We start from the raw sequence: 27,568 nt of genomic DNA on the forward strand, positions 1-27,568 counted from the left end.
AAGGTACAGTACAATTCCTTTGCTGTTTAATATGTAGCAAGAGGTGAGTGCATACGAACACGTCCGCCAACATAACTGCCCTCTGTAACGTCATTCTTTTTAAAGAGGGATCAACAGCTTTACTAGTACACTATGCGAAGCGTAAAACGATGATGTGGATTACTTTGCGTATTTCACATCTCAGCAACTCGACACATGCGCAGACTGCACGCTTGAAATAGAACTGGCTCTCGGGTTGTAATTCTTCATCGTTTGCTCAGCGCTGCCTTCATGTACAACACACAAGAAGTCTCTACAAGCTGTGTTCGCACCATTCTTAAAGGCGAACATAACAAAGAACGAATCCATCAAGCTCAACGAGTTGCTACTCGAAAACGTTGAACAATACTGAAAAAACAGTGTACCAACAGATAACAAGAAAACCGGCAAAAATCTGGAAGAACAGATCTGATAATGACACGGCACTCCGGTCATCCTCACGTTTTTTTTTCCTATTCCTTAGAAGTGAGAAAAAAATGTGTATGCTGTTTGGGAGATGAGTGTGGTATAAGCACCAGTACGAAAAAATTGTGTTTCACCGCTGGACTAAGTTCAACGTTCTACAGTAAAAATGCTAAATAAAGCGCTTTAAACTGAATGATTTAACGACGAGTTCAGTATGATTTCTTGATGAAATAAATAAGCTCCGTAAGTTGCTTCAATGTTTATTACACAGGCATCGTCATATTGCCCTAAAAAGCAGGATATTTGGCGCGTTGATACAAGCTGCTTAATGACTGGCCCTTGATGCCAGCAACACAAAAAAATAAGCTTCATTTAATCCTATACAGAGAAGTCTTATTACAGATATAAATGCACATTTTAAATAAGCAAGACAGTTTAGTCATACTGAAGGCTTGTGGCAACTCTAATGACTGAACCTGCTTAACAACATAATAAATTGGCCCACCGAGTCCTTGTTAGTCCTTGTGGCGGCAGCACGTTGCGAGAGGCGGCATTGGTTGCATTTACCGGATATAGAACAAAGGATATGCCAATTAGGTGCAAGAGATTCCGCTTAAGGCGAGCGCGAAGAAAACAAGCTGCTTTTGCAATGATTGAGGCTAGTCTTCCGACTGTGTTTGTGAGGCACTGCAATCGCCAAGTACAGCTGCTTCCAGAACACCGCCGTTAACAAGCTATTCCAAAAGTTACCACAGGCAACGGAAGCGGCGTGAGCTCTATGAAGCTTGAAAAGGATGCAAGGCGAGACGGATTGGTTAATGTTCATATTTGAAGCAGCGCAATTTACGCAAGCAGAATACCATTACGTCAGGATTGTAAGTGAGATCAAGGCTTGAGTGGAAGCTGTGAACGTGAGGGTAACTGATCAGACGCATACAGTGTTAGCCTACGCTTTATAAAGCCATTCCAGCCAGGCCACATCCAGTAATATTTGTGCTGGCTGTAGAAGCGGCATCATCGAAAATCTCGCAGGACCATACGCTGTATAAGGAGAGACACGCTTCAAGGGACGGTGTATCGACTAAGTGAGTAATTCTACTTCTCCTCGTTTATCGACCTTTGAAAGATAATTACATAGTTGAATTTCTCTCGGTAAGTAATACGTTCGCAAATGGTATCAATTTAGTATGTTGTCTTCAGCTACGCTACTCAGTGTAACGTTCATAGAAATAGATATAAAGATGGTAAAATGAATTACCTTTTTTTCATCCCGAAACAAAAGTGTCGTGAACGGGTTCTCTTTGTGTGATATTTTCTTATTTGACTGAGAAGGATTTATTCAGGAAGTTACATCGGTCTAATGAAGTCGGAGAGGTGATTATCTGCATGCACGCACTCAGGCAGACACGCTGGAGCTGAAATACCGTTATGCACGAGCAGGAAGACGCCCCGCTGTTGTTGACGCGTACTATTACGCTACGGAGACCTGTTCGAGAGAGTAAGAACTCACGAAATGAACGTTATGTGTATAATTCATGTATTGTTTCATTTAGAAAATAATATAGGCAATATGCAAATACTGTCTATTCCCGAACTATAATTTTTTATAATCTCTGAATGTTTTTACAGGTATCTGGGTCAATATGGGTTTCATAACAGTGCTTGGTGTATTTGCCTTGCTGTCTTCAACAAGAGCCGCAATGTTTCCCAAGACTGGTAAGTTTTCAACTAGATTTCTTAGCAAAATTAAATCCACCTCGTTAAGCAAACTTCGGTGCTAACGTCTTTAGTTGCTGTGCTATGATGGCCACACCGTTGGGGAAAGCCGTGGATACGTAGCACGCCGCTTTAGAGTGCCAGTGGCAAGAAAGGCATAGGACTAATTCATGTTGATGGGCTAAAATTAGTGAAAAGATTGGGCCAAAGATGCTCAGCTCAAACTCCATGGCAGCAATTATGTTCAGTATTTGGAAGATGAAAACTTCAGTCGGTGATTTGTTTACAGTTCAGACGAGTCCATACCGGACGCCCCGCGAAAATTTCATGGGGAATGTACGTAAATTTTTTTTGTTTTTTTATCCGCATGGCGTGTATGATTCTGTTTGGTTGGACAGACATGTTTCCAGCACATTCTATATGTGTGACCAAGTGCGTCTGGATGGTATGATGCTGATGATCCGGTCATTCGTAACTCCGGTAAGCGCTCCGTGTGAAAACAGTACTGGTCGGAATTAAAAAAAACAAAAACAAAGATGGCTACCCTTAACAGAGTCAGCAGGGCACTTTCACTAACGTTCCTCTTAGCGCTGTGCTGAAAATTCTTGATTGTGGCGTCAGATCACGTTGCTTCGTCGGAGGCGAAGAAGTGCTAAATGGGCGGGCCGCGGACTGTCTCGTTGTCATCAGCATAAAACATTTCACTGGTGAAACAGGGCAGACATCAAGCCTCTTCGGCGAATAACATTTAGACCACCTGAAGTTCTTTCACGTTCATCGAAATTTAGGCATACTAATATCGAGAATTTCCACATCTATAAAAAATGCGGCCGCATTTGATCCCGTGACCTGCCGGCCAGAAGTTGAGGGCACGAACCATTAGTCTACAGTGGTGTCTTAAATGCAGCCGAAGAAACACTAATACCGCCTAGCCTTTTGTTCACGTACATACGCCTTCTTAGATCAAGCATTAGTCAGTATCTTATCGAGTCATGACTGATGAAGTTGCCAATGAATCGTGTTGCTCAAGAGAGAACGTTTTAAAGTACTTAAGCGAAACAAACTTCTTCGCTGTCCTTTCGTCTTCGCATAGTAGACAGGATCCGAGTTTTAAGCGGTATAACATAGCTGGATATATCCTGGAAATGTCCTTATGCGCTTTTCAAATTGTGTTACGCCGACTGTCTGGATGTTTTAGGTGACTGCGTGATGTTTTGTCGTGGATGGTGTTGCTTTAAAATATGCTTTATGGTTGTTGATGCACTGATGAAAGTTCCTAAAAGTTTGTATAACAAACAAGACTCCAGCATCTTGAACCGTATGGAGAAAGAAAGCCGTATTCTTCTTCATTGAACATGCGTGTTAAAATAAAAGCAAGTACATGTGATGGGATTGACAAGCACGTGCTGAGTTTGTCTTGTGTCTCCTAATATAACCTTTTAACGTCTTCATTAGTTTTGGAAAATTGTAGGCAGAAGCATAAGTTCTCAATCACGAAGAAGTTGGTCTACTTGATTATGTTAACTTAATAGTTTACTTTAAGTTAGCCCTTTGCTGACAGATATTTCAGTCTGCATTACACTTCATACATACATACATACATACATACATACATACATACATACATACATACATACATACATACATACATACATACATACATACATACATACATACATACATACATACATACATACATACATACATACGTACATACATACATACATACATATATAGTACATACAAACATGTATACTTATGCAGTCACGTGTTTCCTCCTTCAAGCGACTACAAATTGCTCATTTATATGTAGCTGCTACCGAACTTTTATATATTTCCGAATTTGGAGAAGTTTATAATTTCCGAATTCACACAAACAATGTATGTGCATACCCAAATGCGATTAAGATAAGCGCTAATGCGAGACGAGAATAATTGAAAGATGCGCGTTGAATAGGACCGCTGTCTTGCTATCGCATGATTCAAAGATAGCATGCTTCGATATCTATGGTGTTTTTTGTATTCTAATTCAGATTTGAAATTTGAATTATGCAGAACACTCAATAGGTCTAATTAGGAACATGCTTGTAGTGTATAGGGTACATTAAGCTCCTCATTAACGACAGTTTCTTAGTGCAATCGTACCCGTGGAGCCCATTTTGTGCTTTCTCATTACTACCGCTTCGCCAGTGTTTTATCAGTGAAAGGTACTTTAGGGTGAACAAAACTTCTGTCACCCCTGCACTCCTTTCGCTGAAATCTTTTTTGTAAAATTTTTACCCAATGGCAGCCCTTAGAAATTTCTTGACCGTCAATGCGTATATCTTTGGTGTGATCGTAATCATAAAGTAGGAATTCCGCTGTGGCACAATAACAGTTTTGCTTGTTTGTTTTTTGCTTAGGGGCAGGGAATAGAAAAACGTTTCTGCCTCCATTGCTGTAATCGAAGTACCTACCACCTTCAAAGTTGCTATTCATGAAATATTAACAGACCCCTCCCTTTTGAAACGCCCTTTGGATGATAGGTCGGAATAAAATAAGTAGATATATTAAAAATGTTTTCCAATTATATTTTTCCCATACAGGTGCTCCATGTGACTTCACAGACGTCACCGTAGACGACGAAGTACTTTCCAGGCTGATCGCCAAGCTTCCAGAGGGTATGGAGTCAGGCCCGCAGGATTACCGCCCAATTTTCCCTGGCCTCCAAGTCGGAGGGATCACTGTTCACGGTTTAAGCAAGTTGCGCCAGTTTGGGCCCGTCATTCCCTACTGCACCAACGGAAGTCGCATGATCCAAGTCGAAATCTACAGCGACGGCGAGGCGCATTTTCTGGCACCGTGGAAGACTTGCTCGGGCGATAGTGGACACATTAAATTTGACGCATCACTTACGCGGTTTACCTTCCAGTTTCGCGTAACCGAGTCCACAGCTGCTGGCGTCAAGCTGGAATTTGATCGCGCGCTTCCGGTTGTTACGCAGGGTGTCCGCATCTTTGTCGACGGGGCTGCGCCTGCGATTAGGGCCACTATCGAAGTTCTGAGTGCACTTTTGCCAGCTTTCACGGAACATTTGTTTAGCTCACAATTTTCGCAAAATGTCAGCAAAGCATTCCAACTGACGAACCAGTGAAGCGTGCGGAAGAGAAAAAAAGTTGTCAATGACAGTACGTCGAAATGCTTGTTCAACACCAAATCACTGCAACCTCCTGATAATCACACACTTTAAAAAACGGGGGCGTACTTTGACTCCTTTTGGCTACTCATATGATTCTTACGTGCATACATCTCTTTCAGAGAGAAGCAATGACACTTTTTAGGTGAGTTGCAGGGTGTAATAGTCTCTTCAAGAAAGCACGGTAACTATATTCTATTCTAGTTAGTGGCTCTTAAGAGATAACGACTCTTTCAGAGGAATAATGTGCCCCATGAATCGTTCAAATAAAGGTCTAAATGACTCTCCAAAAAGTAGTTGTGTGTAGGAGTCACATATGTAGCAAAAAGAATCAAAAGACACTTTTTTTCTTCGAGTGCATGTTGCGAAGACATATTCCTGTGGCAAGAAAATGTATAAAGATGCCTTCAATAAATGAGTTTTATAATGTGCTTTCTTTCTCGATGATGTGATCGCTTGCGTAAAAAGCAAAAACCCGAATGAGACACGGCCACCGTAACAAGCGTGCAAGTTGTCAGCATTTGACGCCACGACAAGCATGTGTTGCGAGAATCGCTGCTTTATAAGCTTTTGGTGGATCCTATTACAGAGCAAGTGGATGTGGCGGAAACACCGCTACAGGCCATTTAAGACAGTGCTATGTTTATTAGGGCCGCACTCGAAACGTACAATGTTCCTACTGTTATTAGAGAGTACAGCCACCAAGCATTTTGTGTTTGTAAACCTGACAGCTCCAAACTCATAAGTGTACATATGAAGGATTCACGCACTGACGCTTGCAGCGTCTGCAGTTTGTTTCTATCCTCGCCACTGGCTCGAACACTCACATAAGGCCACATTAGCTCTACCAGCCCCAATTCCAGTGGCCTGATAAAGTCACCTTGAGTATTTGCTTATCGCAATAACTATGCTAAATACATAAACGAGGCCATGCTTCAATTCCTGTGCGCTGTACCATTATGAAAATCCGACTCCCTGAAAAAAAAATTACTCCTCCGTTGGAGTAAATTGTCCGGCCTCTAGCAAAATGCCTATTCAGAGCATTCTTTTTTTACTCCAGACCGACGGGTTGGGGTTTTAGGGGCAAAACTTTTTATAGCGGCACCCGTTCGTTCCCCGTAGTATGTAACAAGTATAACATTTTGACCTCCAAGGTGGTGCCGGTGAGAGACTTCATCTGTGCGTTGTTGAACAATAAAAAATAGTGCTCAATGTACATGTCAATGGCTGCTAATGGGAAATGAGAGACAGGAGCATTCGGCTTTTAGTTAACGCGCAGGCAGCGATCACCATTAGCAGCCATTGGCATGCATGTACATTGAGCACTATCTGACAAGAAAGGGTTGCTACGTTATACTCACTGTATGTAACCTCCTTAGCTTTAGCTTTAGCTTTAGAAAGGTTTAGCTTTAGCTTAATCCTTAGCTTAGAATCCTTAGCTTTAGAAAGGTTTAGCGAGCGTTGAGCCGCACTGCCATGAATACAATGAACTTGTATATACCATGAATGAACTCGAGGTGGTTAAAAATGGGAAGTAGATACGAAGCGCAAGCCGTAAGAAAGTAAAAGCCGAATTCTCCGCCTCTCAATTCCCATTAGCAGCCATTGGCATGTACATTGAGCCCTATCTGACTGAAAAAGTTTGCTACGTCATACTCGCTCGGCATAACCTCCTTGGTTTTCGAAAGGTTTAACGAGCGTTCGGCCGCAGTGCCATGAATACAGTGAATATACCATGAACTCGAGGTGGTTAAAGGTGGGAAGTGGACCCGAAGTGCAGGCCGTAAGAAAGTGTGCGTGTGCCACCTCTCGTTTAGTCCTTGGAATGTCCGCTGTATGGCGGTGCTTCTATATGGGGAATATATGATGAAAAGATGCGAGATGGTCGTACTTGGAGTGTTGAATAGATGGACGAACGGACACATAGACAGATGCATGGATGGACGCATGAACGGACGCAGGGGCGGCTGCATGGACGAACGCAGGGACGGACGCACGAAAAGACGCATGCACGGACGGGCTGATGAACGCATGGACGGTCACACTGACGGACGCATGGACGGACGCAAGCAAGAACGAATGGACGGACGAATTCTTCGCCCCACTCTCCATCATTTACTCCGTGGATATGCTGCCATTTTTTTTTTACTCCGGCTGGTTGGAAGAATTGGATGGCGCAGCTGCAGTACTTTTGTCAAATATTTCCCTGCGACTGACTGGAGCACTTGCGTAGCGCCACCAAAATACTTTTGACTGGGATTTTCATCCGGCTGGCCAAAGGGTCTGCGTGGCACCTTCGGAGAATTTTTCGCGGGTTTTCAGGCTGGCTATTCGAAGCATTTGTGTGGCACTTCCAGAGTATTTTACGAATGTCCTTACTTTGTCATGCTGATTATGTCACGCATTGGCTAGATGAAAGACATTTCAATTTTTATGCAAGCACTGCTGAGTTACTGTACGTTTTTTCAAGAGATACAGCAGAAGAAATTCAAAAAATAAACACATGAGTCGTTACTGTTTCATTTGTTCAAAATAAGCTGCCAATGCCTGCTGATGACCAGCACTCGAATGAGGAAGACAAAAAGAAGCAAACCCGGAAAAATTCATCAAAAAAACAAAACTCAAAAAGACAGACCACATGAAATCAGCACTCCAGTTTTAATCACAGCGCTTCTGAAATGAGGCCAGGAATGCTGCAAGACGATGCACGACAAACGAATAAAGCATGGTCAGCGTGGCCGCCGGGAAGAACTGTTCCCCATCGCCGAAGTTACGCTCATCAGATTCAAGGACCACGCAAAGATTCAGCTTAATCCTTCCTCTGAAATTTAGCAAAAATTTTTATACATGGGAACTGCAAATCATGCGATAAGCACAACAAAAATTGGGGACACTGGGTCCTTGGATACTCAATAAATTTTATACAGTTTGCGAGTCCATGTTAATAATCACGTCGATAAACTGACCACACACACACACAAAGACAGAATCAGCGTTCAATATCAAGAAGTAGATCTCACGTACTACTCCGGACAGACAGCCACTACATGACAAAAAGAATTGTGCCTGTGTATATAAAAGTTTTATTTGAAAGCTTTCCGGATGAATTATTTGAAGCTTAATTTTATTTAAGTAAAGGTTAGTGTTATTGGGTTTTTTCAGTGCTTACAATGTGGACTGGCTGTCAGTTATTATTTGACACGATCCGTCACTTCTACTTGTTTTAGTGCCTCTAAAATAGCAACCGTTTCAGCTTCAAAATTGTTTAAATAATGAGGGAGTTTAATCTGTTTGTTTCTGATAGCATTATCAGACCTATCCACTACTATAAAGGCTGCTCCACATTTGTGTTCTATTTTGGAACCATCAGTAGAAAGGCTGAAATCTGCCTTGCCAATTGTCCTTGAGTAATCAAATTTTCCTTCTTGTGCTGGATGTATGAGTGCGTTCGAAATTTTGTTAGTGATTTCTTCTTTACCGAATTCCTTCTCTCCGTAGACGAGGTTTTCATTTTCATTGATGATGTTAAATATTTTGTTTTATTTTTCGATGGTTAAATGAACCAGCGGAATGTTACACACCACATTCAGAGATGCATTGGAGACTGTATAGAATGATTTTGCGAGTTTTGCTAAAAGAATTCTTGGATTGATTTCGGCTTATTGATCTTACCTGTATTCCCCCTTTTACGTGGACATACAGGTGGATATCAGATCGGCGAGCCATAAACTATTATGCGTTCTTTGCCGCCAAAGCAAATTTTTCTACGGTGTTTCGGGGTCATGCCCCACTCTGTACCACTGAAAGCTGCTTGCCACGATATGATCTTTTGCATTTTTTGCTTGACCTCTCTCACGTGGGGTATAAAAGAAAGCTTATTGTCGAATACGACTCCCAAAATTCTTGTGTGCGGAACTGTTTTGATAGAGTGCCCATCGACTTTAACTACTGCTCTATTTTTGTAGGCTGCTCCCAAGTTGAGATCGAAATGCCGTTGAAACACAAACACACACACACACACACACACACACACACACACACACACACACACACACACACACACACACACACACACACACACACACACACACACACACACACAAACACACACACACACACACACACAAAAAAAAAGCCAAGTGTCCTAAAAGTAGCTGTACCATAAACGAGGCATCGCGAAGGTGGGTTTGCAAAAAAATGGGTACCATGATCGTGGGCGCTGCATCGCGCGCTTCAGCGCTGCATGAACTGAGGCATTGGACAAGTAGCTCAGGCATTAGACAGGTAGCGTGAACTAAATTAGCCATTCGTCGGTGATTCCTGGTCACCAAAATGCTCCGGCGTCCTTCACAATGTAATGGTTTAGCTTGACGGCTGGTGATTCCAATAAAATGACGAACGCTTAGCCAGAGTACCCTCAGCTTGTCGCACTTATGTTCTGTTGAGGGGCAGATATTAATACGTAGAAAAAAAAAAGATATCCATTAGATCTGAGTAGTATAGGTACTTCCACCGAGAATGTTCCTGCGGTATTAGTACATGACAGAACATCTTGCTTGGCTAGTTCATGAATGGCTTATAGCGGGATATGATGTGCTATGCTGTGAAAAAGAATAGGCCTAGGTGGAAGTAAATATCTTGCCCTCTTGGGCACCCAATGAGGGGGGCTTTATATACTATTTGTGGAGTAAAAAAATTATTCCCTCAAGAACGACGTTTTTGCATGGATTTATGGGAGTATCTATTTACATTTACATCCTCCAGTAACTTTTTCAGGTAAGTATGGCAGTAAGCTTTACATTCATTGATAAAAAGAATCGCAACAGCAATGCCAAGTTCAAGCGAATGATCAATTAAATTAGATTTGAAGAGCACGAAGCATAGAGTCATACACACAACGTTCGCATAATATTACAACTCTTTCCCCGACCACAGCTCACCGTTATCTTTGTGTTTAGAAAACTTGGATAACGATTAAGAGTACTTCGTACTTTACTATGGGAGAGCATATTGTGGTCCCGTGGGACTCTGAGGCCCTGCTTTCATTGTTCGCGAAACTTAGGGGACATTCGGTTTTATAAAGCATGGCACTACCAATTACGGCTCGCCGCTGACGTTCACTTTTTTTTTTCTTTATTTCCGGTAAACTTCACAAACGGGTTACTAAGATATATTACAATTCACTACAAACAATACAAAAAACTTAAAAATAACTAAGCCCGTCAAGCATAACTATAACACATCACATCCTAGAATTCCTTCATGGTCAGTAGGGCTTCTACCCTTTCTACCCATAAAGGTATACATTCGTCTGTTCTTACTACCTCAAGTAATCTTGAGAGCCCCGCCGCGGTGGTCTAGTGGCTAAGGTACTCGGCTGCTGACCCGCAGGGCGCGGGTTCGAATCCCGGCTGCGGCGGCTGCATTTCCGATGGAGGCGGAAATGTTGTAGGCCCGTGTACTCAGATTTGGGTGCACGTTAAAGAACCCCAGGTGGTCGAAATTTTCGGAGCCCTCCACTACGGCGTCTCTCATAATCATCAGTGGTTTTGGGACGTTAAACCCCACATATCAATCAATCAAGTAATCTTGAGATGCTTTCCTTAAAATACTCTCTTGCTGGTCTTCTGTCTGGGTCACAATGAAATCCAGCCATTTTAGAGCGCCATATACTGTGCAAGGCAGTCATCATGATAAAATCGAAAGGTAATCCATCCTCATTCTCTATTGCCAAATACCTGATACCATGAGGGTCTAACGGGAACTCTTTTTTGATTGTCCTTTGTAATATGTCCCAAAAATAAACTCCTTCCCAACAGTGCAGGAAAACATGGTCGATAGTTTCCGGTTTCTTACAGATTAGACAGTGAGATCGCCAAGGCATATAAAACCCACGCTCCTCTAGGAAGGTTCTTACAGGAAGTGTTCTAGTGTGTAATTTGAAAAAGAACGTTTTCGCACTTGGAGCTGCTGGCATTTTTTTGACTCGTTTAAGTACGCTCTGACCCTTGCGTGCTGTATATAGCGCTCTGTACAGTGGGACGGGGAGCATCGTGTCACATAAATCTTTGTACAGTTTTTTCTTTCCAACAGACCACAGGTAGTCAGTTGAAAAGCGAACACACAAAAACCGCACGCTGGCCACTACTTCTTTCATGTATCCTTGCACAGCCCCTGGGGTAACATGGGTGCTCACAACAAACTCGGGCAACAGTCTACTTAGTCTTGTTTGACATACTGTTATTAGGAAAGGATCTCTTGTTTCACGAAAAAAGAAAAACCTATTTACTAACTGCTTGATAAACAGATGTCCTAGCCAGAGGCCTCCACACTTCACCCGTCTAAACAAATTCGTGCGACTGCACTTTTCCCAGTTAGACCACCACACAAATATTGCAAACACCCGATGTAATTTTTGCACATTGACCCGGGAACAGTACAGCACTTGCATTACATACCACAGCTTAGACACAAAAAACCAGTTGCATGCAGTAGCCCTAGCAAACATGGAGAGATAAGTTGCATTCCACCTATTCGCTTTTACTTTAATTTCTTTCGTTTGCTGTGTCCAATATTCGTCAGTACTTTTGTATGACTCGAGGGGTACTCCGAGATATTTAACTGGCGTCCTTGTCCATTTAATGGCTGCAAAAAATTCTTGTGTTGAAGGCCAATATCCATGCCAGAAGCCGAGGCATTTACCCCAGTTTATGTGGCTTCCTGTAACTTCAACGAAAGATTTAAAAACTCTGAACTCTGATTGATTCTTCAATACCAACATAGGTAGTGCTACAAATCGCAACATCATCAGCGTATGCGAGTAGTTTGACCTCTGAAGATTGTACTCTAAACCCATTAATGATGTCATTCTGCAATATCGACCGACATAAAGTTTCAATATAGATGCAAAACAACAGTGGACTAAGAGGGCAACCTTGACGCACTGAGCGCTCAATTATAATGGGGGGGGGGGCCCACTGTCTTGTTGATAATTAGTCTCGTACTCCCATTTCGATATGCCATGGCTACTTCGTCAATAATTATCTTACCAACATTAATGTGCTTCAATACTGCAAACAAAAGTGCGTGGGCAACGTAATCAAACGCTTTCTCCAGATCCAGCTGGAGTATGGCCACACGAGCTTGACTGGTGTCAACACATTCGAGCATGGATCGCATTATATGAAAGTTTGTAACTATGGACCGACCTTTGATTCCACACGTTTGGTGTGCACCGACGATATCTTTTATTACTGACTGAAGTCTAGCCGCCAAAATTTTCATTTATATTTTGTAGTCTACGTTTGTCAGTGCGATTGGCCTGTACGCTGTCATGTGCCTGAGCTTTTCAGCCTCGTCTGTTTTCGGAATGAGAACGGTACGCGATTCACCAAAAGATGGCGGTAATTTCTTTTCTTGATATGCCTCATTAAAAACGCCTGCAAGTATAGGAGACAGTTCACTTTTACAACATTTGTACCACTTGGCACAAAGACCATCTCGTCCTGGAGATTTTCCGGGATTTAACTTATCAATCGCCCGTTCCACTTCAGATGCAGATATAGATAATTCCAAAGCGTTTTTCACTTCCTCACTCACTTTCGGCATGCGTCCTAAATATTCTTCTTTAAATATTTCTAGGTTTACCTGTCTACACGCAAAAAGGTTTTCAAAATGACCTGAAAATACGGATAAAATGCTGTCCGTATCAGTTACTTCGTGACCATCCTTCTCTATTTTTTCGATATGATTCCGTCGAGCGTTCGTTTTCTCCACCCCTAACGCTCTTTTGGTTGGCGTCTCTCCAGCCGCTAATGCCTCAGCCCTACCACGGACGAGTGCACCACGGTAGCGTTCCTCGTCATGCAGTGCAAGTTTCTGCCTAATATTGCGCATGTCAATTTTATACTCTCCCGGTTGTTGTCACTCCAAGTCTATTAGTCTTTCCAAAGTCTTTCGGGGTTCTTTTTCTGTCTTTTTTCTTTCGTAACTCAATGCGCAAGAACGATCAATAGCTTTTATTTTTATTTGCAGCTTGAACTCTTCCCATTGTTCTGCAAGTTGAACTTCATCGTCCATTTTTATTTTATTGATACAGTTCATTACCTGATCTAAGAAATATTCATCAGTGATCAAAGTGGAATTCATCTTCCACAGCTCCCATGAGAAAGTTCCACCTTTTGTTTTCTCTCCCATATCACATTTAACTAAACAATGATCACAGGAGTGTATAGGGTAGACAGCATATGTCTTACAGTGGGCTATTAATTCAAGCGACGCGTAAATGCGATCAAGGTGCGCATGGCTATTCCCCTGAAAATGTGTGAAACGAACATCCCGCGTTCCCTCCATACAGCTGCCCACGTCTTCTAACTCGAATTCAGTAATTACGTCCGCTAGCTTCCTACTACTTTTATCGTAAATGGCGCGTCCGTTTGCTCGATCTCGCCCGTTGAGGACGCAGTTAAAATCACCAAGTAATACATATTTCCTTTCCAAAGTGAAGTGCTGCTTTAGGCTTGAAAAAAAAGTGATCGCTCCTCGCAAATGGTTGGTGCATAAATACACACTATACGCCACTGACATTCATTGAATACAAAATCAAAGGAAACCAATCTACCAGACGGGCAAGAGAAGGTATCTTGCACTACCAGACCCGGTAACTCCTTATTGAACAAAACACAGCCTCCAGACGTGCTTATAGCTTGACTTACAATTGCGTAGTAACGCGCCCTAAAACTCAGCACCATGCCCCGGGTCTCCTCCTCACCGTCTACTTTTGTTTCTTGCAGAGCTAGTATATCCAGATCATGATCCACGAGCAGCCTGTAGACTTGGCTCTGTTTCCGTTCGGCGGCAAGACCTCGAACATTTAACGTTGCCACTCTAAGTTTCGCTGCAAAAGCCATGTCTACACCATGAAGAAGTTAGCCCGGGGCATGATGCTTACCTTCAGCGTCTAGCATAAAGCTAGACATCTTCGGAGCCTCCAGGTGGACCCGTGCCACTGGAGGGTTAAGGAGGCCAGTGTTTGTCCAATGTCGGGTTGGGGCGCAGCCTTGTGCTGCTGCGTCTGAACGAAGTCGCCTTCGCAGGTAGCCCCTCTTCATGCTTTTCACTGGACGCCTCACGCCGTCCTGCAGACTGCTCACGGGGTCTTTTGCTTGACGCCCCACCACTGATACTCTCGCACGACACTGGAAATTCGGTTAATTCCACCGGCTCCGGCTCCTTCGATGGGGTACTTGTGAAGCCTTCTGCGGTTTGGCCGGCTGGCTCTTGAGTAACCTCCCCAGATTCTATTTCTGCTTGTACTGTTGGTTCATCACCACCAGTCGGTGTGGCAGTACCTGTTGAAGCTTCTGGGTTCACCACGTCGCCTGCGCTTTTCGCCGCGTCTTCAGCCTCGGTCACGTCCATCACCAACTCTTCTGTGTCTTCACCCTCAGCTGATCCTACAGCCGATGCGTACGTGCGCATGCACGCGTCTTCGCTGTGGCCAAACCGCCGACAACGCGAGCATCGGGGTACCTTACACTCTCTTCTAACATGGCCGGTACCTTGGCAGCGCAGACATTGCATTGGCCGACCAGGTGCAACCACAAGTGCCAGTTCACCAGCCATCCTGATTTGATGCGGGAGATCTTCAACCTTCACGCCACTCTTGAGCTTAAGAAGCACAGTTCGTGTGGTTGACCCCTTGTCGCTGACTTCTTGAACACGCCAATTCTCCCTGGTGACTTGTAAGACCTTCCCATAAGTCACCAACGCCATTTTCACGTCTTCATCGTTGACGCCATACAGCAGCCAATGAAGACGCAGCCGCACCTGCTGATCCTGGGGGTCTACGATGATGCAGCGTCGACCCTTGACTTTCAGCTCCTTCACGTCCAGCAAGCGTCTCGGAGCGTCCGCGTTGTTCATGGTGACTGCCCAGACATGATTTATCTGGTAGGCCCCCAGTGCCAACACCTCCGGCAGTAGTCCTGTAGGTCCGAGCGCGTCTCGGAAATCTTCTACTCGATACGGTCTGCCACGCACATCACCGTGTAAAAACACAGTGTTTTGCGCGACGCGTCCCTTGGGCAGTGGTGGCAAAATAATCTCGTATCCTGCGTCTTGGTCTTCGGTCATCCTGTTACCGCGGCTAGTTTGTGCCGCAAACACCGCTCCAACGGAGCACATGATTCTTGCGTCCGACGCGCGTGAGTGCCGACGAAAGAATGCGCCGCTGACGTTCACCTTACAAAAGACCACGTACCTCTGAGTATATATAAGTATTGTATCTTGACCTCCCATGTAGCTCTGGTGGGACTATTGCTTTACTAGTAAATAACCAACAAATATTCATGGCAGATGTGTGAATTCACAGTGGCCTGACAGATACCATTGAACACATATATCCTTCTTTATAAACCCACCTAACAATAAATATTTTATAACTCGCGGAACTTCAATATTAGCTGTTGCTGTGCCATTTGACCTGAATTCGCATTAGCAGCACTCTGCGTGAGTTCGTAAAACACCTCAATGATCCTTTCCTGGAGGAACTGTGTAGTGTATGGCCAGACGATGGCAATGTACAGAGAAATTTCATTGGAAAATACTTTTAGGGGCAAAACTCCTTATAACGGCACCCGTTCATCCCTCGTAGTCGTTGTAGTATGTAACAGTTTGACCTCCAAGGTGGTGCCGGCGAGAGATTTCTTCTGTGCGTTGTTGAACAATCAAAAATAGTGCTCATTGTACATGCAAATGGCTGCTAATGGAAAATGAAGACAGGAGCATTCGGCTTTTAGTTAACGCGTACGCTGCGATCTTCATTAGAAGCCATTGGCATGTACATTGAGCACTATCTGACAAGAAAGCATTGCTACGTTATGCTCGCTGGGTGTAACCTCCTTATTTTTAGAAAGGTTTAGCGAGCGTTTAGCCACAGTGCCATGGATACAATGAACTAGTATATACCATGAATGAACTCGAGGTGGTTAAAGGTGGGAAGTAGATACGAAGCGCAAGCCGTAAGAAAGTAAAATCAGAATTCTCCTGTCTCTCATTCCCCATTAGCAGCCATTGGCATATACATTATGCACTATCTGACAAGAAAAAGTTGCTACGTTATACTCGCTGGGCGTAACTTTATTGGTTTTAGAAAGGTTTAGCGAGCGTTGGGCCACCGTGCCATGAATACAGTGAACTAGTATATACCATGAATGAACTCGAGGTGGTTAAAGGTGGGAAGTAGACCCGAAGCGCAAGCCGTAAGCAATCGTGCGTGTGCCACGTCTCGTGTAGTCCTTGGAATGTCCGCTGGATGGCGGTGCTTCTATATGGGGAATATATTATGAAAAGATGCGAGATGGTGGCACTTGGTGTGTTGAATAGATGGACAAACGGACACTCAGACAGATGCATGGATGGGCGCATGAACGGACGCAGGGACGGACGCAGGGACGGACGCACGAACAGACGAACGCACGAACGGGCGGATGGACGCATGGACGGTCACACAGACGGACGCGTGGACGGACGGAAGTAAAACCGAATGGATGAACAAATGCTTGACCCCACTCTCCATCATTCACCCCGTGGATACGCTGCCAATTTTTTTTCGTCATAGAGTGCTCTGAATTAACAAAGAGTAATCACTAAAAATCACAATACTCTAATGCTGTACTGTACATGAATGTTTAATTATTTATGATAATGTCATCAGTTGTACCCTCCTAGTTTTTATTTATTTATTTATTCAGAATACCCCTAAGGGCCCTCTCACAGGAAGGTATTACATAGGGGGGGGGGGGCTATAACACATACAGGTACATGAAATGATTAATAGAACCAGAAAACACGCAAACCAAACACCATACAGCTACTAAATACATTAGAATAAATATAAGGTCAATATTCTTGCCGCATAATCTTAAGTAATCAGAAGAAATAATATGAGTCAAACAATAATAAAACTAAAGAAATTATTTTAAAATTGAACTACACAGAGAAGGAAATAGAGTCACAAGAGTACAATAAAACGCAATCTAGCTTACTACAAACACACGCGCCATTAAGCATAAAGGAATGGCAACATCCCCAAAAACACGTGTGAATAACTGAATTAGGCAAACACAGCAATAAATAACACGAACCATGAACATACGCAGTTTCTACAAAAAACACGGTTTGCAGAAAAAAGAAAAAAGAGGGGGGAATACCGCAAAAGGTTCATACGCTTGCACTCATGTTTAGTAGGTTCTGAAACTCAGTGATATCGGTGACGGTTGCAATGTTTGAAGGTAAGTCATTCCACTCGGTTATTGTGTGCGGTATGAAGGATCTAGCATAATGAAAAGTGCGACAATGAAAGTGTTCGATTTTAAAGGGATGATCGCGGCGCGGAAAGATGGCAGGGGGTGGCCTAAAGAAGTCCTCGTGAAGTGATGTGTGATGGTAGAGCTTATCACGATCATTAAGAACTCACGCCTGATCTGTCAGTCGTCGAAGCACTCTTTCGGGAATGTGTACATTTTCACCAACGAGGCGAAATTATGCCGCGATTGCATGCAGCCCTGGGACTCACAAAGTGACGGGTTCGTATCAAGCGCTTCGTTGTTGGACTTATTCCTAAAGTTAAAAATAACTAAAAAAAACAGCAGCGTTCGGCGAAGCCTCCGACAACATATGTAAGGAAATGTTATCTTGGACGTGTTTCGGGTACAGGCGCAATGCTGCCAGACAACAGAAGGCTGTTATTTTACCCTCGTGCGTAGCCAGAACTGGCCATTCCTCTTGTGAACAACAAATATAGATGACGCCAATATTTCTCTCGCTGGACACATACCATGTGAAACAAGACTCACGGCACAAACGTGAACCATAAAACACGAGCCGAATGCTGAGGACACCGGATCTGTCTATTTAGCCACTAAAGACATCGCCTCGGGTGGGCGCCAACAAAGCACGCAAGCTCCTCGTTCACAGTGATGAGAAGCCCGACTCTGCGTCCACGATTGTATTTTCGGTTGCAACCTTCTCGCGTCGCTATGGCCGCGCTCAATCATGCCTTGTTCAAGCAATAAGAGAGTGACGGAAGCACTGGGCGTCATGACTCTCCGCATAAGGGTTGCACGCAAGGTAACCCCGAAAGCGATAACTGTTGCAACTTGCGACGTTACATGAACTTGTCATAAATGCGCAGCCACCTAGAACTGAAGTTTTATATAGCTGTTGGACACTAGCCGCGTTCAGTACACCTCCGTTCAGCAAGTCTTCACATCCGAGCAGGAGATCTCTCCGATACTTACAGCGAAAAAAATAGCCTCGAGATAGGACAGTGCGTTCGAAAAGTAAGTTTTCGAAAACCAGTCTTATTATGTAACTCAGGAGTAATTATAATAAAAGTCTTATGCTGTTCAAGGCTTCATTTGTAATGGTGTGCCTAATTGAAATAGGTCTACCGCGGCAGTACTACGGTTACGGTCCTGAACTTCTGAATTGAAGGTCACGGGTTTGATCCCAGCAGCGGTGGTCCCATGCCAGTGGAGGAGGAATGCCAGAGGCTCGTATACTGTGCTATATCAGGGCACGTGAAAGAACACCGGCCGTTTTAAATTTGCGGAGCATTCTCCTAAGGTGGCACCAATGACGTAGTCTGCTTTTGGGACCTAAATCCGCAGATAATAATGTTTAAATAAGAAGTTGAAAAAAAAAAAATTAGAGAACGACGGTATTTGATATAATGGACGCAATTATTACCATTTTTGTTTGAGTAAGGAAAAGTTCGGGTTCAGTGATTAAGAAACACAAGACTTGTGATTCAGAGTTGTGATGGCTTCAATTACACAAATTATTGACCATAGAACAGTGAAGCGGGGTATGGACTTGCTGCGATTGTAAATGACGCTAACAGCACAAAAGCGAACTAGTGAAAAAAAATGGTGCAACTAAGAGGAACACTGACTGGAAATCAGTGCTTGCTCTGACGTTGTTAACTTCGCCATCAAACGCCGGTTAGACTGCGCCCACACAGTGTCTGAGCTTAAACGATGTTTAGTGTGCGCCTGCTCTTTGACAAAGCCGCATATAGCCGAACGCTATTTTAGTTCTGTAAAAGTTTATTTTTAATAAAAATAACTGTGGGTGTTTAACGTCCTAAAACACGCTATAATTATGACAGACGTCGTAGTGAAGGGCTCCGGGAATTTCAACCACGCAAGATTGAAATTTCCGGAACCCTCCTGCGGTTGAAACCTGAAGACGTCCCAACAGGGCGCACCTTAAGTTAAGGACTACGCAGCAAGCAGTCAAAATGAATGTTAGGTGTAACCTTACGGAGCAAGAAGATAGATTGGGCCGGAAAGCAACTGGGTGTTAAGGACAACTTATTCAAAATGAAGCAAGTAAATGGGCATGGGTATGCCATGTAGCATGTAAGCAAGGTAACCACAGGCAACACTAGAGTGACAGATTGAATTCCAAGAGACGGCCAATACGTGAGGTGGAGGAAGGAAAGTTGGTTGGGTAGATGAGATTAGAAAGTTTGCGGGTAAATGGCGCCCGCGGCAAGCACAGAACCGGGCCGATTGGCGGAACGAGGGAGTGTGTTTTGACCTTCTGTGAATGCTGTATGGCTGATGATGATGATAACAATGACATTACATGACCTTTGCTTTATTGTTTATCTCACAATTAATTTACAGGTTCGCTCCATACATGACGTTGGCAAACCTGCTGGCAGTTGTCGCTATTGTGGCATCTGCGTCCTGACAAATGGCCTATAGAACTGGTGACTGGAACCTCATATGTCTCTCTGCGAAACATCAATGGCGAAGTACTTATGACCAAAACTATTGCGATTACTAATATTTGGTGGTACTATCACTCTGAGGCAGTTCTCCCACTTTAGGTGCCTCGTGTAACAATTTTTTTTACCTTTTACATCTTATACCTGCTTGAAAATACCAATGTGAAGTTTGAATCTGGCACAGTTCTACTTCTAAGAAAGTTGGGGTGTTCAAGGCCTGCACTTTAGGTACAAGTTCAAATGTTTCGACAGACGAAAAACATTACGTGAATTTCTGCTTGGTGGACGCCCGTTGCAAATGTCCGCATCTCGGAGAATAAGCATGTCAAGTACCGCTTATACTTGCACCGTTCGTAGGCGGTGACAACGTGGTGTGTCTGTTTCTTGGCTAAGTAGGAAGATAGAAAAGGGCAGAATAAATGTTGTAAGACAATATAGGTAACAACTATGAATGAAAAAAAGCGAATTTCTCCGTACAGGTAATTTATCGTACATAACTTTGGCGCAACTACATTGAAACAATTCGCTTCATGAGTGCGACCACTTTAGCGTCATAAAAATAAGGTTACCTGGTATAATTAGACCAAACACATCCAACAGACTATGAGGCTCTTGACTTGGCTGTATGCAACATATGAAGGAGCCCCTCTAAGAAACTTTTTTTTCGTTCATTAAATCTGATTCAGTGAGACTAGCTCTCAGGTGTATAGGTATCTTGACAAGCTTTAAAAAAATGCCACTTATAGAAGTAATCAGGCGGCCCGTTTTGAACTTTGTTACAATCCGTCTCCACAAAGAAGTTTGTACAGTGTTTGTGTATTTCAATAGCATGCCATTCAAACCAGGGTGAAGCAGCAAAAAGCTGATGTTTTCAAACAGGATGCTGTCGTGAGGCTCGTCAGTTTGACAGTGATGCAACAAATGTTCTTGAACATTAAAAAAACGCAGCAAACACACTGCGGACACAAGGGCGAGAAATCATCCTGCTATTTGTGCTGTTTTTATATATGCTCAATAAGGATCAATTTCAAGCGAAGCATTTTACCCTTCTGCTATGTTACTTGCCATTCCTCCACAATTTCTGATGTTGCAGTGCTTATTTGGCTTGGTGAACACCCTAAAGTGCCGGGACAGCAGTTTTATTGTTTACAAATGTCATGGCCGACGCAAGCAGTAGGGGCGCTAATGCAAAGCAGACAAATCAATGGCATCTCAAAAATGGTGCTTTGGCTAGGGAAACCATTCGCCCAAGTGACGACAAGCCACTTAAGCCGAAAACACCACAAGGTTAAAATTCCAGCCAAGCATGTCCCACCCAACAGCCTAGCATGTGAAGTGCCTAGTTTGAGAATGCGGGCTTGAATGCCGGACACGACAGCCGCATTTCAACCATCCACACACTTAGAGTTAGGCGAACGTTAAACTCCAGGCTGTCGATACGAATCTGGAGCACTTCAACTACAGTGGCCCTCACAGTTTTGCAGATCACTCTTCAAACCAAACTACTTCAGTGGTTCGGCCCTTGAAAACATAAGTTTCATTTGTGACAGACCCGCTCAATATAGTCCGTGTCTACTGGCTTTTGACGATACACTGAAGCGCATTGTATAGCAACAAAGAACAGTGAAAACTTTATTACAAGACACCAGGCATGCATGAATACATACTTACATACGTACATACATACATACATACATACATACATACATACATACATACATACATACATACATACATACATACATACATACATACATACATACATACATACATACATACATACATACATACATACATACATACATACATACATATCAGTTTATATTGTAGGGCCCTGCGAGTTGCTGGAACCATTTCTGGGGTAGTTTATGGTGCAAACGCGTAGGCATACCTTACACATACTGAGATATCAGCATCCAATGTTTATTAGTAAGGCACAGTTTTACTTGTACTCTTGTGAGTTAAAAATTTGCTAATCTGCGCTTTTTTTACAGGTACTACCTGTGACTTCATGTCCATCAACGTGAACGAAGAAGTAATTTCCAGGCTAATCGCTAGGCTTCCTGAGAGCATGGAGTCTGGTCCTCAAGGTTACCACGCAGTGCTCCTTGGTTTAGAAGTCGGCGGGCTGACGGCTGAATGTCTAAAGAAACTGCACCAGTTCGGGCCCGTAATTCCTTACTGCAGCAACGGAACACACATGGTGCAAGTGGACATGTATACCGACGGCGAGGTGCATTTCTGGTCGCCATGGAAAGCATGCTCGGGCCATGAAGGACGCATCATAATTCGTTCCATGTTCGGGCGGTTCACATTCCTGTTTCGTGTGGTCGAGTCTACTGCTGCAGGCGTCGAGCTGGAACTGCATCGCTTATTGCCCGTTACTACGCAGGATGTTTTCATTGATGTCGAAGGGGCTGGACGGGCTGTACGCGGTCCGCTAGAAATATTAAGGTATCTGCTACCGAGCTTTGCAGAAGAAGTGTGGGGCCAGCAATTCTTTCGCACCGTCAACAAGGCCTTCTATATGATCAGAGAATGAAATATGCCCACTTTAAGGTATCAATGTCGGAACATGAAGATATCAATGAAGTGCCTAACGAACACAAAGTAACTTTCTTTTCATTGTCACAACAAATTGAAGAAAATGATTTTCAATCAGTAGAAACATTGATGTGTGTTACTATTTGTCCGTTGTATTGGTATTATGTCAGTGTAAGACTCACAATAAACTGGATTTTAGGATATGGTATAGAAGAGTACAAATCTTTATTATTATCCTTTTAAAGTGACAGGTGGGCACAGGAGTTTGTGCTCTCTTCTCTTCTACATGGCCTGCTGTGGAAAAACGCATGTTTACAATTATTCAGCTACTGTATAGGTTCTTCAGTGCAAAAAATCCCTTCCCCCCAAAAAAAGAAAACGAGCAAGTAGAGAATAGTACGTACGCCTTGGCGCCAACCTCTCTTTAGGTATCAATAACTTCAAAAAAAAAAAAAATTGGCAGATGCCAGGCACCTTGGAAATCGACGTTATGCGAAGCGTGTGACGTTATGCAAACCAGCGTACGCTGTGTTTCAAAGCCTTCCTTTTGTATTTCGAATTTTTTTCGCGCAACTCTATTAACAAGGTGACAGCGTTGTATTTATTTTATGCACTGACACAGTATGAAGTGATGCTAATTATATGTACAATCATTGCACGCACTGACATATCCTAAACAGTGGCAAACGTTCATATAACCAGTTGTTTGCAATTACGCAAACATGCCAACAGGCACATGAGTATTAGCAACGCCGGAAGCGATAAGATGATATGAAGCGCTGACGCTCCCGAAGATGGCATGTGTGGACGCTCCTACATAAATCAACTTCAGTGGGTGGCATCTAGCTACAATAGATCTGAACCCGACGAGACGGCTACATCAAAGGAGTACATATGTAATGTTAACAAAATTGGATAGCCAGCGCTGTAACCCCAATGGAGGTATAATGAATAGTAGGGTTTTTTTAAAAAAAGAAGTACCGAGACCTGGCGTGGCTCTGTGGTATGTGACTGTATTACCACGCAGAATGCTTGGGTTCCACTCCTGCTGGAACTTTGACAATTATTCCTTGCATTCGCCTGGTGAATGCTGCTGATGTCAGCTTTTTATTAACGGTCAGGCGTTAAAATTACCCATGTGTGTTCTCACAGTTCCAGGGTCCATAGTAAATATCAATCACCTGAGGCACATACCCGCCCGCGGGTATGTGCCACTGTTTTTTTTTTTTGGAGAGAGCGAGACAGGATGGGGATAATATGCAGGTATAGGTTAAGCATGGTTGAGCCGGGTAGAATACCTTGCACTGGGAAAGTGGGCAAGGGGAATAAGAGTTAGAAAGAGAGAAGGAGAGAAAAGTCACTGTTGCCATTGACGTAACGACAGTTGTATGCTTAGCATCACAGACAGTGTACCACACATGTACTTTGATTCATTTAGCGCATTCGTTGCATTACGCAACTTGCATGCGTGGTCTCATGCACACAGATTCTTATCCACGGTGAAGCCATGGTGGTGCCGCTTGCATTCTCAAGTAGCACACTTCTAAAAGCTTGCGAGAATTGAACTGGTTGCAACACGCTTCGAGCTGTCGGGGTCTGTAAAGCTCGTCCGTCTTCATCCGTCAGGTTATGAGGTACCGATGAAGTGTTCCTCACTGTCAAAACCTGATGTGGCTCATCAGGCGCATGTATCTTTGGAAGTTCGGGCCAAACGTGAACTGCATTGCTGGTAGAGCTTGCACTGTCCTTGGAGACGGCTGAGTTCAGACTCGGTAGCAGGAACGAAGCATCAGCTTAACTGCCAGCATTAACGGCTTTGTTCCTAGAACCGACAGGGCTTGGCCCGAGTAGCAAAGATGGAGGTAGCTTAGGAGGTGCTTCGCAAGGCAACGAGGTTCTAAAGGCTTTGGTTCTGCGCCGTTCACGGTACCATCGTCGCGTAATGGATGCAGCTGCTTCTCGGTGTGAGATGTCATCTTAAGCGCTTTTGTTGAACATTGTTAGCTTCCTTCAAATAACAGGACGATCCTTCGAAGAGGCATATTGTGGCCCATTGCAGTTTCAGCACTTCAGTATCGTGGCCTGGCACGTGTCTGTCTTGTGGTGCCGAATGCATTGGGAACAGACGGTAATGTTCGTGCAAACACCACTACGTGAGCCAACTTATGCTCTTCCAGCACTGACGCAGTTTCGGTACAACAGGGCAAACTGCGTGTAGGAAGTGGCCCACTTTGAGGTGTGATGGGAGTTATACCCCAAAATATAATACCTACCCATAATTATGTTCCGATACGACATATACTTGTATAATGGTATTATCTGAAGCCGGCTTCTTCAAATGGTAGGTCCATGTTGGTAATAGCTTCGTCAAAATTATAAATTACGCCAGTGCTCACTTCCTTCCCAACGGTATAGGAGAGTGGACTCTGTAACTTCGTGCATTGTGTCTAGCGTAGTCGCATGATTGACATCAATCACTAGAATTTTCCTGCGGCCATTCACTCTGACTTCCTTTACTTCGTTTGGCACCAGTGCCTCTAGCTGTAAAGACATGGTTTGCCGGTAAGGTGTCTGATGTTGTCACTGGCGAGAACTGGCATGAAAAGTACGGCCTGCTAGTCAGAAGTAACTCACGAAACAGGTAAGGCAAGAAGCGGAGTTGTATAACGCGTCTTCGAGTGGAGAATAAGGTGTAACTTAAAGAGGGAGTTCGGATACACACACTCTTGGCGGCTGCTCTCTACAGCGCGCCAACTCCAGAAGATGGCAACTTGCCTGAATGACTGAAGCAATATCAGCAATATGCACACCTCAATTCAACTGGCACGCATTGACGCCGTCGTCATCATGGCCTTCATGGCACTTTGCGTGGAGCGGTGTGAACGGTTCTGGTCATTAAGACGATACCTACGTGTTAACCAGTGCGCTGTAATTGTGAGGCATGCTGTGATTTAGACTTAGTACTGCCTTAACAGCTACAACACCTTTTACAAAAACAGTCTGCCTGATCGAATCTGGTTAAGGTAAACAGTGTAGAAAGCTGTGTGGGGAGATGGTCAGAAAGCGTGTACTGACGTCATTAGACGTGTGCCAGTTAGAGCAATGCACATATTTGAAGCAACATTCATTCTAACGCATCTCTGAAGGCTTTACGTCCTCTTATCACGCATAGATATATACTCCGATAAAGAAGTAACGCTCAAGACAGATGGTCATGCACTGAAGTCGAGGTTTTTGAGACATTATTTCAGGACTGCTCAAGCCTGCCGGATCGACTACCCTCTTCACCATGTATATTTTATGCAGAGCACTGGAGTTTCAGCTTGTCTGGTTTATGTATTTAATAAAGTTTTGTACTACTATACTACTACTACTACTACTACTACTACTACTACTACTACTACTACACTCGTGCAAAAAGGTGAAAATTATAGTTGAAGGTTGTTGGTTTGACGAAGATTTGCGGAAGGATGGTACACACTTTTGTAAAAAGCTGCCTGCGGAGAATATCATGGAAAAGATAGAGAAATTGTTGGGGTGGAGCATGTAGAAAATTGCGTGCGATATGGACTGAAGAGACCAAGAAATGTATTAGGGCAGAGAATCATTTGTTCGTGGACTGTTCGAACGTATGGCATGTTGTAGACAGCACTGCGCCTAGCGCCAATAAAGGCTCCGGAGAGATATTTTCACATAGACAGAACACTTCCAGAGATCGAAGACCGTCACAAGATGACAAAATGGGCATCTTAAGACCACAACAAGGACTGTGGCTTGCTTGCTAATAGGTGTGGCTTGCTTTGACAGGTTACAGAATTGTGGCGATGGCGACTAAGGGAAGAAACAAGGAGGGGGAGGGGGGGTGGCAAATAGCCTTCTTGTTTTCAGCTCGAAAACAGTGTAGGTTGAAGACAGCCGAGGTGTTGACACGATAGCTTTAATTTATGTAATGGTGCCCAGCCTCCCATTGGTAGGTAGAGCGTGTTTTTTTAGGGGCGAAGCTCCTTAGGGCGTGGGCTGTGCGTCCCCTGTAGCCTGTATGTAGCCACCTCTAGTTTAGTTCTTGCAGTGTTCACTAGATGGCGGTACCGTTCCCTGTATGTAGCCACCTCTAGTTTAGTTCTTGCAGTGTTCACTAGATGGAGGTACCGTCTCCTGTATGTAGCCACCTCTCGTTTAGTTCTTGTAGTGTTTACTAGATGGTGGTACTTGTAGCTGATGATGAAAAGATGCAAGATGTTATAAACTAGAAAGCGGTACTTGTAGTTGATGAAAGACGCGAGATCTTATAAAATAGGAATGATGTCACATATGGCGTGTGTCATTGGTTGAAGGCAATCGTTCGATTTAGTGCGGCGACGTACGCTAGGGGGAGCGTTGTAATAAAATCTGTTCGCTGTTGGCGCGCGCTCGGAGTCGCCGGATGGATAAGGCTGCACAGCGGAGAGAGCGCAAGGCGGCAGCAGCGCGCGCTCGCAGACAGAATCCCGATGTGCGAGCGCGCGAGGCAAGGGACATCGCAAGCCATCCATCGTCTACGAACAAATAAAAGTTGATTTGTGTATACACACACAGCGTTTCTCACGTCTTTACATGATGATCAACTGGGCGAATTACACGGAAGATTCACAGTTTACCGATGAATCCCTCCGGAGCTTCGCCCGTTCATCATCATTCACCCCGTGAATATGCCATAATTTTTTTTTTACTGAAGGGCGTAACAATCGGCATTTGCAGGAGAGGTTTTATTTTACTTAACAGCCCTGGCTCGCATGCAATTATTGTAAACTCTTACTGTAAATGTCTGCAATTTGTTTTCCTTAATGGGGGTTTAAAATTTCAGTCTTTTTTTTTTGAAATACATAAAAAGGATTGTGTGGTTAGCATTG

At 43.8% G+C, this 27,568-nt stretch overlaps 3 protein-coding genes across 3 annotated transcripts; 2 read left to right on the top strand and 1 right to left on the bottom strand.

Annotated features, from left to right (window-relative positions):
* Window positions 1–1,398: 1,398 nt before the first annotated feature.
* LOC119167438 (uncharacterized) lies at window positions 1,399–5,766 on the top strand. The gene is made up of 3 exons (XM_037418908.2): window positions 1,399–1,529; window positions 2,074–2,160; window positions 4,746–5,766. Exons 2-3 carry the CDS (start codon window positions 2,088–2,090, stop codon window positions 5,291–5,293), a joined length of 621 nt encoding a protein of 206 aa, XP_037274805.2. The 5' UTR covers window positions 1,399–1,529; window positions 2,074–2,087; the 3' UTR covers window positions 5,294–5,766.
* Window positions 5,767–7,993: 2,227 nt separating this feature from the next.
* LOC142765959 (uncharacterized) lies at window positions 7,994–15,544 on the bottom strand. The gene is made up of 2 exons (XM_075867765.1): window positions 14,763–15,544; window positions 7,994–8,156 (listed from the first exon to the last, which is right to left on the bottom strand). The coding sequence occupies exons 1-2, from the start codon at window positions 15,518–15,520 to the stop codon at window positions 7,994–7,996; spliced, it is 921 nt and encodes a 306-aa protein (XP_075723880.1). The 5' UTR covers window positions 15,521–15,544.
* Window positions 15,545–18,572: 3,028 nt separating this feature from the next.
* LOC119168058 (uncharacterized) lies at window positions 18,573–22,788 on the top strand. The gene is made up of 3 exons (XM_037419494.2): window positions 18,573–18,678; window positions 20,032–20,117; window positions 22,130–22,788. The coding sequence occupies exons 2-3, from the start codon at window positions 20,102–20,104 to the stop codon at window positions 22,675–22,677; spliced, it is 564 nt and encodes a 187-aa protein (XP_037275391.2). The 5' UTR covers window positions 18,573–18,678; window positions 20,032–20,101; the 3' UTR covers window positions 22,678–22,788.
* The last annotated feature ends 4,780 nt before the right edge of the window (window positions 22,789–27,568 follow it).

This window comes from Rhipicephalus microplus, chromosome 6 (genome assembly GCF_043290135.1).
Source record: "Rhipicephalus microplus isolate Deutch F79 chromosome 6, USDA_Rmic, whole genome shotgun sequence".
NCBI classification, from domain to species: Eukaryota; Metazoa; Arthropoda; class Arachnida; order Ixodida; family Ixodidae; genus Rhipicephalus; species Rhipicephalus microplus.